The sequence below is a fragment of the Panthera uncia genome, chromosome B1, assembly GCF_023721935.1.
Source record: "Panthera uncia isolate 11264 chromosome B1, Puncia_PCG_1.0, whole genome shotgun sequence".
Classification (NCBI taxonomy): domain Eukaryota; kingdom Metazoa; phylum Chordata; class Mammalia; order Carnivora; family Felidae; genus Panthera; species Panthera uncia.
Genome location: NC_064811.1, coordinates 86649463 through 86665451, shown reverse-complemented (window position 1 = coordinate 86665451; position 15989 = coordinate 86649463). Strand labels below are relative to the sequence as shown.

Here is a 15989-nt window from a genome sequence, read left to right as displayed (position 1 = left end):
CAGCAAATGTTTTCTTTGGTACGCATTTAGGACAGAAATGTTATGAATAGATCCTAATAAAGGAATAACAACTTGTCAAATTTATTTTATACCTGTAATTTAACCAAATAATCATAGAAGTAGCTAAAGAACTTCATTCCTAAATCTAAGGAATTAGATAAAAAATATGTATTCATCTTGAGGCTAGAGAAACACTATTCCAACTTCTGCTAAACTGGTCCCCCTTTTGGTAACCCTCTCCACTGGAATGTGAGCTTTCAGGAGCCAGCAGACAACAACCCTTAAAATCTGCTGTGGACAGCAGGTCAGGGGTTAAAAAAAAAGTCAAAAAAGTGGTCCACTTTAGAGTGATCTTCTAAACACATCAAAAATAGATGATACACTTGATTTGGAGGAAGCTAGAATTTGGAAATTTGCAATTTGTGCCTGTTGGCGCTAAAGGTTAAGCAGAAAAAGCAGCATTGCTTTTCTGGCCTTCGTGTGAGTCAGAGACAAGAACTTTGGGCCATATTTGGAGGTCTACTCTCCTCTGGTATCACATATGGTATAGCAGCTCAGTAAATGAAAGTCAGGTGAGGATCAGACAATCAATGAATGACAGATTTTTCCCCCCAAAACTGGATGGCAGAATGAAGCCCAAATGGGCAATCACTCTCAAAATTTACTAGCATTCTTGCAGCATAATCTCCAAAGTGCCCTTAAAATAACCTCTCTGTCATTGTTTTAACTAGAAAAAGAAGCACGACTCAACTGGCAAAGCAGACATAGGTCTTTCATGTCACAAGCCCCCATGCCTTCTGTGTGACTGCAATCTACAATTTTACTCTTAAGAAATTCATCCTAACTGATATAGCTGGGCTTCTGAGAATTGAACAGTTTTCTGACACTGCTATGTAATGAGTTTTCAAATAAGTCAGGGGACAATTAAACTCCCACATCAGTTCTATATAATATTTCTTATGTAAACTAATCACGCAGGGAGTCAAGTATCAACATGTGAAAAACGGAGGACCTGTTGAGATGCCCAAGCAAGCGGTGGGGATGGAGAGACAAGGGGAACAACCAACTCAACCTCAGGTGTTGTTGGTAACTTGAGAAGGATTTTCTAATGTAAGTAAGATTGTCTTTAGGGTCCTAAGAATCATTTGTAATTTTTGCCATCTACATCGTGTTGCTGGTCAGATACAGCACTATTCAAAGCAGAACAAAGAACCTTGTCCTCCAAGATATATAATTTAGAAACAAAGGTGACACAGAAGTATGCAAGGGTAGGCAAGAGAATGACTGGATACAAAACAGGGAGATCGCAGAGAGCTCTCATTACACCTAAAGCTTCAGAGAACCCAGCTATGGAAAACTCATTGTGATGAGAACAGGAACATATGGTGAGGAGTATCTTTTACAAAAAGCAAGTGGCCTTGGAAGAGAGAGAATTGCTGAAAGAAGCGGGAAACAGGTCTCTTCATGAGACCTGAAGAAATGGAGGCAGAATTTTACAGGACTCCACTGGAAAGGACCTTGTGCTACTCCCTAGGGCAGGTACAACACAATCCAGAAGAAAGAATCCTCCAGATTTTAAGATCTCTAGAGAAAAACAACTCTGCGGGCTTCCTAATATCCTGTATCCTAGTGTCCACTATCCAATTTCCAAATCCCAATTCCTGGTGTAGTAAAAACTGAAATAAAAATGTCCCTGATTGTTATCACTATAAAATACTACGTATTAAATGTTCTCAGGAATACAGAACTCATTTTATATGACTGGTTAAATTCATCCTCACAATATCCATATGTGGCAGGAAAGAGACAGACTTTATCCTCATGTTACCAGCACAGAAGTGGAGGCCTGGAATGTTCAATGACTTGCCCAATACCAGAAAAGAACTCTTACCCCAGTTTCATGGTCAATCCACTAGTTCTTATATTAAGAAAAAAGCCAGAAAACCTAACATTTTGAGGGGCTTTAGAAGAGGAGAGGAAAAACACCACGCAGGAAAGGATGAGAGGGGTAAGAGTGTCAAAGTGATTAAAGATGTAAAGGTATTTTAGTTACATTTTCAGGAAAGAAAAGTTACAGCTAAGAACGCGTTCTATAATTTAAGAAAATTAAAGTAACCAGAATATTTTGCCATAATCCCACTCCATTGCTTGTTCTGTAACAGATCCCAGATTCTGAATCACTAATGAAGTATATAACTGCTATCTCTTCTGAAGGAGTGCTACATCTACGATTTTCTTTTGCTCTTGCATTTTACCTAACATTATTTTTACTAAGAACTTAATCAGGAACTATAGTCAAACGTTAAGTCAGCCAATCAATTTATCATTTAGGGCATGAAGTTAAAATATACAAATGTTTCTGGTCTATGCAATGTCATCTTCCAAGAGCTATCTGACAATCTTATTTTATTTTGGCCTTTGGGAATATCCAACTCACACATATTTACCCATTACCTATTTCCTCTATTTAACTTTTAATTCCTGAAGTAGACCAGAGAAAGTAAGTGCCTGCATCTGCACCTTTGTATCTCAAACCAGTTTCTATTTAACATAGTTAAGCACTATTGCTGACCACTTAAAAAATCTTCTAAAGGTTGCTATCATTTTGAGTTTACTTAGAATTCTAATTTTCCTGTTCTCTAATGTGATATAAGAGTGAAATTTAGATTAATACCAAATGATACTTTACGAACACATAAGAAATTGTTACTACTTATTTGGAAGTGTGATATAGGTTTTACTTTTTCTCTTTTCTTAGGTTAACAGCAACAATCAGCACACCTAGCCCCCCAGATCTTTGTTTCTAAATACCATTCCACAATAAAGGAATCAGGGCTGGGTCAGGGAAGCTGGAATATTTTGCTGAGACAAAAAACACGGATGTATTCAAAGAATGGTGGAAACAAGTGAAAAGGACATAGGAGATCGCTTGGGGGTGTTCCCACTGGCCAAATTTGGAATGATTTGAGCACAAAGAAAAATAGGAATCGTAACTGATAACAAATAATGAAAGAACCCATATGTCCAAAGTGATTCTAAAAAAGAAGACAGAGTTCTTTATAGAAGAATGCCAGCTAGGGGCGCCTGGATGGCTCAGTAAGTTAAGTGTCCGACTTTGGCTCAGGTCATGATCTCACGGTTTGTGGGTTCAAGCCCTGCATTGGGCTCTATGCTGATGGCTCAGAGCCTGGAGCCTGCTTCAGATTCTGTGTCCCCTCTGTCCCTCTCTTGCTTGCTCTCTGTCTCTCTCAAAAATAATAAACATTAAAAAAAATTAAAAAAAGAAGAATGACAGCTAACCCGCAGAAGGAATAACAGAATTCAAAAAATTTTGCAACAACCACTGAAATAACTAATTTGGAAATAACTATCCATAGATATTAAAGCTTTCATGGGCTATAAGTTTGTTAGGAAACAGAACAGTCAAAACAGTTTCAATGTATCATCCAACAGGTTACTAATTATAAAAAGAAGATATGTTTCAGTGGCAAATCTGAGAACCTTAATCAAGTGATCAAACTTAGCATCACCAAAAATAGAACTACATTGTATGCAACGGGAGTATCGTAATAAATGACCACCTATGTAATATTCTTGCATAAAAGGTTTAGTTTAAATCAATTGTGGAACATTCTACCAATCAGTTGGTGTACACTCAAAAAAATGTCATTGACAAAAAGCAAAAAAAAAAAAAAAAGACAAAGTGACAGAACTATTCTAAATTAAAGGAGACCAAAAGGGAATGCCACTAGATATACTATGTGATCCTTGATTGGCTCTGAATGCAAAAGAAAAAAAAATCCATAAAAAATAATTTTTGAGATAATTGGAGAAATCTAGACTGCTTATTACAGGATAGTACTGTATCTATGTTAAATTTCTTAAATATGATAATGATACTGTGATTTGTAGGTAAAATGTCATTGTTTTCAGGAGATGCATGCTGAAATATTTAGGCATGAAGTGCCATTATGTCTCCAAGGTACTTTCAAATGGTTTAAATAGAGAGCAAAAAAATGTACAATATGTTAATAATTGTAGAAGAAGAATATATGGGTGTTCCTATACTGTCAAAACTTCTGTGGAGTTGAAAATTTTCAAACACAAAAATGGGAAAAATTTATAAACACCAATAGAATAATATGCACACCTTGACAAATAGTATTACTTCACTTGTGAACCACTGTTCACTTATCAGTGCACTCTTGAGGAGGGTTTAAGAGTACAGGTGTTAGAGTTAGACCCCTGGGGTCCCAACTCTATCACTATGACCTATGCAGATTACCCACCTTCTCTCTGCTATAATATGCAGATCATAGGTTGAATCTGACAAAGTTGCCAGAATTCCCATTTTTTATTGAATAGGAAACCCACATGGTACATGTAGAACTTATCCATAGAGTTGCTGGAACAGCCAACTGAGAAAAATCCAAATAAAGTGCTTAGGACAGTACCCATCTCACAGTAAGAGGTTAATATAATGGTAGCTATAATGAGGTTAAGGATGGCAAAGAGGAAAGGCTCCAGTGTCTGAGACATTGTATTAAGAACTGAGGGAATACAGATCAATGAGATGCCAAGTGTTCATCCTCAGGAGGCTAAGTCCAGTAAGGAAAGACAGAAGTAAGCAAAGATGTCTTAATAACAGATGCATTTGTAAAGGATACAGAAGAGGAAACGATCAATTATACAGATTTAAGAGAGTCAGAAAAGGTTTTGGGAAGGAGTAAAATAAATCTATAAGAGAATGGATTTCATAACGTAAGAATTCTTTAGGATATAAGGAAACATTAAAGTATTTGTTTTCATTGAAAATACTTATATTTGTCTTAGCTGAGGAGATGATGCTGTAATTTTGAGGTTTACTGAGCGATCACTGCAAAAGGCCAGAAAATTTTAATGTAACCATTATCACTTCTTTCAGCAATCAGAATTCCTGTGTTTAAAAGAGTTACGGACATAGTTAAGCATCCAACTCTAGGTTTCAGTTCAGGTCATGGTTTCACGGTTTGGTTCGTGGGTTTGAGTCCCATGTCAAGCTCCATCCTGCTGGTGTAGAAGCTGCTTGGAATTCTCTCTCTCTCCCTCCCTCACTGCCCCTCCCTTTCACATGCTCTCTCTTGCGCTCGCTCTCTCAAAATAGATGAATAAATGTACAAAGAACTATTTTTAAAAAATGGAATCACTTTTGTGACCGTGCATAGACTTGATGGGAGGCGCATTTGTGCTGTTTTTAAAGAAAACATTAGTTTATTTACTGTTCCAAATTTATCTGATGAAAAATCCTAAACAGAAATTTAGAAACAACCTAAATGACCATCAGAGAAGGACTGGGTAAATAAGTGGTGGCCTAGTGGCCTTCCTGCCTCCAGTACCATGGACTTCAATCCAGGCCTGTCTACCAATAGAGGGACCTCACTAACCCATGATTTCACCATGATATTCTCCCCCTTACACTCACTCACTCACCGACTCCTCGTCATGTTTACCCAGCTCATTGTAGTAGTTCAAGCTCCAACACCACATTTCTGATTTCACCCCCGCCTACCCCACTAGCCTCATCTGCAATCACATCCACAAAAGTACCAACTAATTGCAGTTCCCAGAAAACAACACACTCTGAGACTTCCATTCTTTTCTATGCAATGTCCTTCTTTCCATTGTCTGCTGGACTAATATCTACTCAGGCGTCACTACTACTCAGATTAAACATTACCATCTCCACTTTGCTTTAGACCCTCATTCTGAGTTTGGAGCCCTTGCTTTCATAAGCCTCTGCACATACCTCTATCATAAGTTATTTATGTATCATCATTAGCTATTTTCCTTATCTAGTTCCATTAGACTTGGAGCTCTTTAAATACACAGTACCTTCTCTGAAACAGCACACGGTCTCCCAACCAAGACGGATATGACAGGTGTACAAGGTGTTAAGAGAATACAGAAAAAAAAAAAGATTTGTCTGTAAAGAGGGAGGGGTAGCAAAAACTGTCAGGAAAAGCTTACAAGAGGAAATGTGAACTGAATCTTAAAGGACGAGTAGGAATTCACCACATGGATGGGTGAAGTGCCTTTCATGCAGAGCCAGCAGCGTAAGAGAATCCAGAGATACAAGAAGCAGCAGACAGTCTGGAAATACAATAGCAGTCCACTCTCACAGTGCCTATACAGCAGAAAATAATCCTTTAAAATTAAGGCAGTTGTCAGCCTGGAGGGCCTTACACTCAAAGAATCAGGAGTCCATCCATAATTGCAAACCATCAATGGATTGTAAACAGCAGATGCCACAATCAGACTATATTTTATGTGTTTTCAATTTCTTTTTGGAACCTTCATAAAGAGTTAAGATCTATGATATGTAACAAGGTCACAAGACAGGCAAATTCAATATATTCATTTTTTCCAGTAAATTGTCCTTCCTGAAAACCACAATCTAGTTCTTGAGATTATGTCTTGTGTATCTTTTCCGTCCCTTGTTCACAGAGGTCCTGGTCCTTACACCTTCACAAGTGTGCCAAGCTGAGCTGAACTGGACAAGACACAGTGGAAGTTACCGCACTGGATATAAAAATACGTGAGACACTGACAGTAGCTTCATGGAACTAACGGTCTAGCAGAACGAATGACACAGATCTACAAATAACCACTGGGCAGGGCAGTGTGAGACAAGCTCCAGGAATATGTTACAGCTAAATGCACAGAAAGGACAGGAGAATTCCCACTGCTAAGGTAAGGAAGGCAGAGAAGAGAAGGTAGCATCTAAGCTAGAACTTGAGGCAGGGCTGATTTTCAGAACATTTGCAAAGAAGACAAGAATTAAGAAAGAATACAAACTTCCAAAATAAGCGTGGCCATTTATTCCTAACAATGATTCACTTTGAGTTGAATGTTTGCCTAGAATTAGGAGTCACTGTGATGTAAAAGAGAAAAAGCCAACCGCAAGGGGGAAAAAGGATGTAACGTTTGTACAGGGTGATTTTTTTCCCTGGTCAAAATGGTTTTCAAAAACTTAAAACTAGTAGATAACATTTCAACCAACATGCAATGTACTATTTTCCCTCTCCCACATTCTTCATACACCATTTAAGTTGATCCTCTATGGACACAGTAGCGATGAATATCATTGCTGACTGAAGAAGCTGAAGGAGGGGAGGGAAGCTTTGTGTAGGACTCTGGTGAAGAGATCACCAGATCACAGCTTGGGTCCCTCTCAGATCTCGCCCCTGAGCTCTAGACCAATCACATACCACACCCTCCACTGCAAAGTCTCACCAAGCCCTCCGAACATAGCACATTGAACATGGAAGTCATCACCTGCACTTTCTTCAATGTTCTCTAGGTCACGGACTAACACACCAGAAACGGGCATCATCCTTGATTCCATCTTCTACATTCCTCACAACCATCATCATCAGCCACCATTTTACTGAATGCGAATTAACATATGCTGCAGTTACTGAGCCAAGTGCTTTGTAAGCATTTTTTCATTTGATCCTCATAAAAACCTATGAGGTAGGGCTCTCACCTACACTTTACCAAAAAAGAAGCTGTTGTTAAGAAAGGTGAAGTACGTTTCTCAAAAACACAGTTCACAGTGGCGGTAGCTGCCACACCAGCAGTGGGTGTCTGCAAAGCCCGAGCTCCCCACCACTGTCCTAATGCTACATGCCTCTCCCTCCTTTTGTAAAAGTATCTTTCAATCCCTATCCTTCTCTGTGTTCTCACTACCACTACTTAAGATAAAACCTAACTGCTCACCAGGTTTACTGTAATTGCCTCTAATCCTGAGCCTCAAATGGCTGTTCTCTAAACTACCAATCAGGAAAACATTCAGAAATTAGCCCCAGAACCTCAAATGCCTATAGGTCCCAGGCATTTGCCCTGAAGGAGTAAGCCACGTGGCAAAATGGAGTACATGCTTTTGCCAAACAGGACAGCCACTGAGCAACCAACCCCAGCCCACCGATTCCCTGCAGCAATACAGGACTCCCGATTTTGCAACAAAATCTGATGCTGACAACCATTTTTCCTGTGAAACACTGGCAACTATTTCAAGAAATGTTAAAATACTCTGAAAGGGAAACCAAGTTCACCTGTATGCAAAATCTGACCTATTAGCACAGCTAATACAGCTTTTGCTGTACCCTATAGCAAAACACACCTCTCACCCAGTATTGTCCTAATATGTGCACCTTCAACATTGACAATGACCAACATGGATGCCTAGAGCTTCATCCCATTGCAATGATATCTGCAGTGCAGAGATATCAAGCAGGTAATAGCACTCAGTATATTTCTGTACAATGAATAAATCAACTAAACACCACCCAGTCCATAAAATCTTCCTGGATCCTCTCCAGCAAGAAGTGTCTCTTCCTCTGAACAGTCTCAACTCTTTGTTCCAAACTCTTTCCTACTTTAGAATCCTAGCAGGAATAAGAGACAATCATCTTACCAAATTAGCTCCTCACAAAAGAGAGTCTATGTTTTACTAATCCTTCAATCTCTCCCAGCACCTAACTTAGGTCCTTGCTTCCACTAAGTTCTCAAATGTTTGTCAAATAAGTCATAGCAACTCTAAATGTAATTCTACAATTGAATTCTAGTTTCTTCCGGTTCCTTTTCCTTTGGTTAGCTAACCAAATCCATACTCCCCTCTGAGGTTTGCAAATGGATATTATTAGAGATGTGGAAAAGGAATGGTTCAGAAACACAGACAGCTATTCGATGAAAATTTTATTTTTAGAAATGAATAATATGAGAAATCCACTTCCAGTTGATTGCTTTCAAAAAAATGGGCATAAAAACAAATGTATTTAAAAACATGCTAATCTGTGGATATTAGGAAGGACCCTAGTCAAACACTGAGGTGTTCAAAGTATTCCATATATAGTTATATATTATTACACTCTATATGTTCTACATATTGACCACACACTAATAACAGCAAACATTTATCAAGAATTGTTCTGCATGAGGCACCCACAGCCAGTGACAATTTGCAAAGTAGATCTAGTGATTAGGAAATTGTGGCTCAGAAAAGTTAAATAAAATGTCTATTATCTTATAATTGGTAAGTCACAGGAATAGGTCCTGAACCTAGGTCTGTTGGTGACACATTCTACAGTTCACTCTTAAACAACACAGGGGTTAGGGGTGCCAACCGCCTTGCACTCAAAATTCTGTGTATAACTTTAGACTCCCCAAGAACTTAACAACTGATAGCCTATTTTTGACTGGAAGCATTACCGATAACATAAACAGTTGATTAACACCTATTTTATGCTATATATATTACATACTGTATTCTTACAATAAAGCAAGCTAGGGAAAATAAAATGTTATTAAGAAAGTAAGGAGAATACATTTATCGTACTGTACTGTATTTTTAACAAATCCATGCATAAGTGTACTGGTGCATTCAAACCTCTATTGTTCAAGGCTCAACAGCACTTTCTCTGGCATTGCTTCCTTAACTTCAGCCGTAGTTCTGCTAGTTAAACCTATTAACTCTTACTAACTATAAAATACATACACTATGATTATTTTTAAATCCCCCTGAACAAAGAAACCCTTTAACTTTTACTTCTAGCACTATCAAATTTTCCCCAAAATGTTTTTATTAAAATCCTCTCTTAAAAACATTTTCTATGACATGTGCTAGTGTCTTTTATCTATCAGTTTAAAGTACATTGCCTTCTTGGCCCCAATTCCACTAAAGAGAATTTCACCTATTTCACCAGAATCTCCCACTAAAGTGTCACAAGGGTGATTTGTTAAGTGACACTATTCACTTCCAAAAATATTTTAAATGAGGAACCTTTTTTGTACCAAAACAACATGAACACTGCTAAGTCCTATTATAACATCTTTTATATTTTACACAATAAAAATATTTCTTACCTGAATTCTTCCACGGAGAATTAATGATATGAGATACAATTCCCTCAGGTTAATGATAGGCTGGTGTTAGTAATTTCATTTGGTGGACTTTTTTTTAATTTGCTTCTTTAAGTATTAAAAATATAAACTGTCCTTTAAGTTAGAATGGAGGTCAATTTATTAGATTCATAAGACAGGAGAAAGGAATTATAAACTGAAAGGGAAAAGTTTAATGTAATAACTGAAATAAAATTAACTTACATAATTATGAAGAGTAAGTACATCTCTAAAAAATATAGTTTTCCCCAAAAAAGGCAACTCAAAAACACAACTAAGGTTAAGTTTTATTGATAGCTTTGTAAAGTTATTATTTAGAGGTTATGCCTTTCAAGACATAGATTAGCCAAAATTATTTCAAGAAATATGTTCATCTAACCTTTGAGCTGGCACCTTATCCTGGCTATTCTCTGCCTTAAGACGTAGAAAGCTGCAAAACAAATGTCCAAAAAAAGAAATTCCAGATCTTTTCTCTGTAAGGAGGCTGGACTTGGGTATTTAGCAACTTGTTACATTCCCGGAGACTTACACATATTCAACTCTCAGTGCTTTTCTGAAACAAAAAAAAAAAATCTAGGACATGTTTAAAATAGTAATATTTTAGTCACCATTTTGTCATTAAAAAACATTTTGTAACAAAAATATTAACCAAGTGAAGTTGTGCTATTCTTTCATAGTCCAAATTCTAAATTAGAAGATTTCAGACTGCTCACGGCACTGTACCTTTCCAATCCAATTTTTCATTTTCAGAATATTAATTTTTGGTCCCAAGAGACAGTATCCTTTTATTTAAATGAGTGTTGGACAAAATATCTGAAAAAAATTAGAACTGTGAATCAATTAGTAACCAAGGCTGGTAGTTTTTAAATTGATAGATCTTTACTTACCTGTTTCTTACATATTTTGTGTTCCCTTCTCTCTCCAACTTTGGGGAGGAATTAAGGTTTGTTTTTTCTTTCCTTCCACAGCATTTTCTTCTTGCATGGCTGCTTTGGTTGTCAATAGCAACAAGAATTACCGTGAAAGCTCAGCCATTTCACTTGAAGATACATAAATAACCCGGTTTAATGAAAGTAAACGGAAGAAACTTGAAATAATACTAATAATGGTTAGGATTTGACCAGCCTAGAGGTCCTAGAGGTAAGGGAAGAGAGGATTTTTTACTTCTTTGTGGATTAATACCTTCCCTCTTTAAGGCGTAAAATATTGGCTTCAACTTTTGATTTATGTACTTATTTTCATAAATTAAAATTCAGTGAATGGAGCCTTTTTTAGGGTAATACCAGATGAAAAATATTCTAAGCCCAATTTGACACAATAATTTAACTATTGATCCAGAATGATTGTTCTGTATTTTTAAAGACACATATTTTTTCATATATATATATATATCTCAATATATACACACACACACACATATATATACACATACAGACACACACATATACATATATGTGTGTCTATATATACATATATGCTTGTTAGAGATATTTTTCATATTGGTCAGGTTCATAATAAATTAGTGTTTTGTATCTTATTGTTGTTGATGTTAACTTTAAAAGAACTCACCATATCTTGATGTTGACACATTTCTTAAAATAGAATAATGAAATATATCAGGTACAATTTTAGCAAAAGGCTGAAAATAAATCAAAGCATAAATTGCAAATTACATTCTGGATCACATATTAAGGACAATTGTTTATGCCTATGGTTATGTATTATAAGGAAAAAATATAAAAGGATACCGTTTCTTTAATACTCTTTAACTGCCAATTGTAAATAATCAAATTTATCGAGAAAAATAAAATGATTTTAAATAAAGGTAAACAATAAAGAATAGCAAACATCATTACTTTCTAACTCGTTATATTAGTACAAAGCAGCCAAACAGTTCTGTATAGTTTACTTTTGTCTTCTAATATCTTAAGTTGGGTCACATTTCTCCTACTTTATGTAAGTCAGCCTTGACACACATAGATTAGTAAAATGTATGGTATCGATATGTATATCCATTAAATAAGGCTTCTAGCATGAGATTTTAGCCCATGTTTTAAAATTTGCATTTTGAAAACTATACAAAACTGCATTTTAAGTCAAAGCAATGTTAAACCCGGAGTAGACTATTTCCAAGAAGTTTCTGGGGTCTAGCCTCTACTGATGCATAAGGAAATTTTCACAAGCAACTGTCGCCACAATTTTTGTGAAAGCCGCCAAAAATAAATGCCCTACGTGTATTTTTTGTGATATAAAGACCACTGTGAGAAGCACTAAAATAGGATTCATTAGCAGCATATAGTATGGAAATATCTGCCCCATCTTCTCCTGCTAATCTGTTTCTCCACAGCCATTGTAAAACAGCCACGGTAGCAAATACATGCAACCTGACAGCAAAGCCAAGCCACTCATAGTTTACAAGTCTAGAACTTTCCTGTGACCTGCCCAAGAACCATTGCTTCATTTCACCTGAGTGTTGCTATGATGAACTTTGTTGAGGGCTCTTGGTGATATGAGGCATGGTTAAAAATAATAAGCACACTGATGATTTTATGAAATTGTGGCCAACATAATCCAGAGAAACTAAACTATTTGGAGATTAGTTTTTCTGGCCTGCAAAACGCAGGTTTACAGATATGAAGTCAATCCTAGGTTTTGAATATTAAAAAAAAAAATGAGGGATGAGAAACCCTAAAGAACTGAACCCACCTATTATCCAAATGTATGCCTATTTTCTAGTGTATGGTTTACTTCACTGTAAATTAATAACAAAATGCACAAATGCTAGGTTAAGCATAACCTTAGAAAAGCAAATGATGCAATGCCCCAGACTAAGACTGATAAAATTACCACATGCTCCAGACAGGAGTCGCACAGCCTCTTAAGCAAAGAGCACAGCATGACATATGCACATTTTACAGGTGACAAATGCCAGGTACATGCATGAAAGGAAAAGGTCCTCCCTGACACTGCACTTCTACCTCTCAACCCTAATCTGCAGCTAGAAAAAGTAGTAAATCTAAAAACTTCTCTACAACGTAACCTTAAATTTCACACTACGTTTCTCATTGTCAAAAAAATTTATATTATATATTAGCCTGGCAAACTCTATTCATAGACAACAATCCAACACTGGACATTTAAAGCATCAATATCCAGGACAACAGATCCCATGAACAGCATATTCTGAGTAATTTGGATGATCCCAACTTTCAGCCCACTACTTTGTAAGTCTTAGAGCTACAGAATTCATCAGAATCCAACAGAAGATTAGAGAACAGAACATTTAACAAAGCTACAAATCATTTCTTTATAGTTTCCCCCCAACTCCCCCAATTGTTTCAAAAAAATTTTTTTTCTGCCTTAGTTGGGAAAAGAAACTATACATGGGAATGTCTTAGTTCTTGACTGTACACAGACACTAAGATACGATGAATCTTTTAATTCATCGATGATTTTAAAACTCAATCCAAGGGACAAAGGACCTTAAACCGCCATTATCTATGTGAAACACCATGAAATCTTTATGTAACCGTATTGAACATGGGACGATTTATCCATTAGAAGCTATTACCATAGTAAGTGCATATAAAATCAACTCTAAGCACCCATGCATGTTAAAAAAAAAAACACAATAAGGTAAGAGCTACAATTTGTGTTTACCTATTTGCTATTTGTGGGCATGCAAACATTTGACTAAGTACCTACAAATTTTAACACTGAAATAAAACAGGAGGTACCAAAGGCTTTAGAAAAATATTTTGGGTGGCAGGAAGCTTATATTTGGATGTCGGTCTACGGAGGTAATTTCCATAAATGTCACAACACATACCTTTGACCATTTAGGGATCTCTCTTAGAAACTGAATTTGAGAACTCTAAAGTATGAAAATAAGGCTAAAGATTTTTGGGAAAGAAACATTGTTTTTGGCAAAGTAAGCATAAATCCAGAAATTTCCAATTGTTTCTTCCTTTGTGTACATCAGTGCAAATTTAAACCATGACATATTTCCTAAAATTTCACCAGAAATCAATAATATGTACAAAAGGCAACCCTAATCTTGTGATCTGATGATGCTACTTTAGGAAAACACATTGGTTCTGGAGAATTTATATCATTAATCTACAGAAAGGTTAAAAAGGTACTGACCAAATGAAATGTTCAGTTTGAAAATTTAATTGACTCTAGGTGCACCTGGGGGGCTCAGTCAGTTGGGCATCCAACTCTTGATTTCGGCTCAGGTAATGATCTCATGGGTTCGTTGGGCTTGACCCTGACAGTGCAGAGTCCTTCAGACTCTCTCTCTCCCTCTCTCTCTGCCTGTCTCCTGCATGCACTCGCCACAGGAGCATGTGTTCTCTCTAAAAACAAACGAACTTTAAAAAAAAATAAAATTTAACTGAATCTAGATTATCCACATGCAAGTAACTAGTGGCAAATTGACTCTCTCCTGACACCTAGTACCTACCAAGGAGATCTCTCCAGCTTTCAATCAATGTACGGCAGAAAATGAGGGTTTCTAATAAAATATAACTAGAAAAAAAAAATTTTCCCCCAAAGTCAACTACTATATTCTAAAGCTAAGAAACTGCCTGGCCTATTGATAAATTTCCCCTCCATAGTAACAAGTTCACTTAACATTGTTTCATCAGACTAAGTTATACTAAAATTCTTGAGAAATCTATGAAAGAAAATCCAAAGAACACATAAATATCTGTCACTCTTTTACCACACATAATAAAACTTTATCCTATCTGGGCTTCAATGTTAATGCATTCCTTTATGCTGGCTTTATTAGTAATTTTATTAGAAATTCTAGTATGACCATAATTATCTAATTATGCACTACTATTAATTAAGTGATGAAATCAGAAAAGTTAAAAGCTATGGAGTGTTAAAATGGAAAATTTCTTTAATTTGGTATTATTTAACTGAACTCTATAGTTAGTAACAAATCAATTTTTAGTAACTAGGTATACATTTTGCAACTAATTTGCCCTGATAGATCCCCAAGGATGCACCGTCAATCACATTAGGCCTATGCTACTGATATTTTTCTATGGTTGTAGTGACTGATATCACTTTGAAATGTTTTCAAGCCACATTATTTTGGCTGCATTGTATGATTTTTGAGAGCCGATCATTTACTTGTTCCCATGAAAAAAGAGAAGGTCTTGGCCCGAGCAATGTAAACTTCTTAGCTCCCTTCTAGGTTGACTGACATAGGTAACCATTCTCAGGTTAGAGTCTTGGTTGGTATTGACCTCTGAGGAAAGGCATTCAAAGCTCCTTTCTCTGCTTCTCCTGAGGAGATGGGGTACTGACTGATTGGTGCCCTCTTAAGCCACACACTGAGCTATCTTCCTTTGAGAGAGAGAGATTCTCTGAGGACCTGTGTGCACTAGGGTTCTAGGCTCCATTGCCCCCTGGGGCTTGAGGACTGCAGGAGAACCAGTTCTTCCTCACACCCCAGTGAAAAGGAGTCAAGTTTGAGTCTGGTTAGGAACATGAAAAGTACTTACCACAGATTCCGCTTTGAGTCTATTCAGGCCTAAGTGACTTACTTATAAGAGCCCTTCATGAGATCCAGGGAAACTGGGATAAAAACTAAGGGTTATTTTGGCTCCTTTGAACATCTGCAACAATCAAGAGCTTTGGGGAAATGAGCACTGGTCAAGGAGTTTGATGTTCCTGGGTTCACTGGTCCTATTTCATTTAACAGCTCATGTAGGATAAATGATGCCTGGAGGCAATGTTTGTGCCTCATCTTTTATCCCAACCCATAATTGCTTAGAAATGAATTAAGCCATAGCAAAACGTTGATGAGCTTTTGTGCTGATATCCAATGAATACAAAAGTAACTCATACAAAATTGACAAAAAAAAATTCTCCCACTGACTTATTTGCAGAACCCCTCTATCCTGGTTAATAGAAGACATCTATCTGCACTCCATTTACAAAGCCTCTGGATACCAACTCTATAAACTGTTGACTGATCTTTAAAATAGGAAGGAAGGAAGGAAGGAAGGAAGGAAGGAAGGAAGGAAGGAAGG

At 36.8% G+C, this 15989-nt stretch overlaps 1 protein-coding gene across 10 annotated transcripts in view; it reads right to left on the bottom strand.

Annotated features, from left to right (window-relative positions):
* NPNT (nephronectin) overlaps positions 1 to 15989 on the bottom strand; it is an 82226-nt gene that overhangs the window by 53979 nt on the left and 12258 nt on the right. For 4 of the 10 annotated variants that reach the window (XM_049630963.1, XM_049630967.1, XM_049630961.1 and 1 more), the window contains exon 3: positions 10319 to 10369. The exons of 4 other annotated variants lie outside the window; for them this stretch is intronic. In XM_049630963.1, coding sequence (XP_049486920.1) covers positions 10319 to 10369 — 51 coding nt within the window. 2 more of the 10 variants (XM_049630969.1, XM_049630971.1) reach the window with 2 other exon arrangements.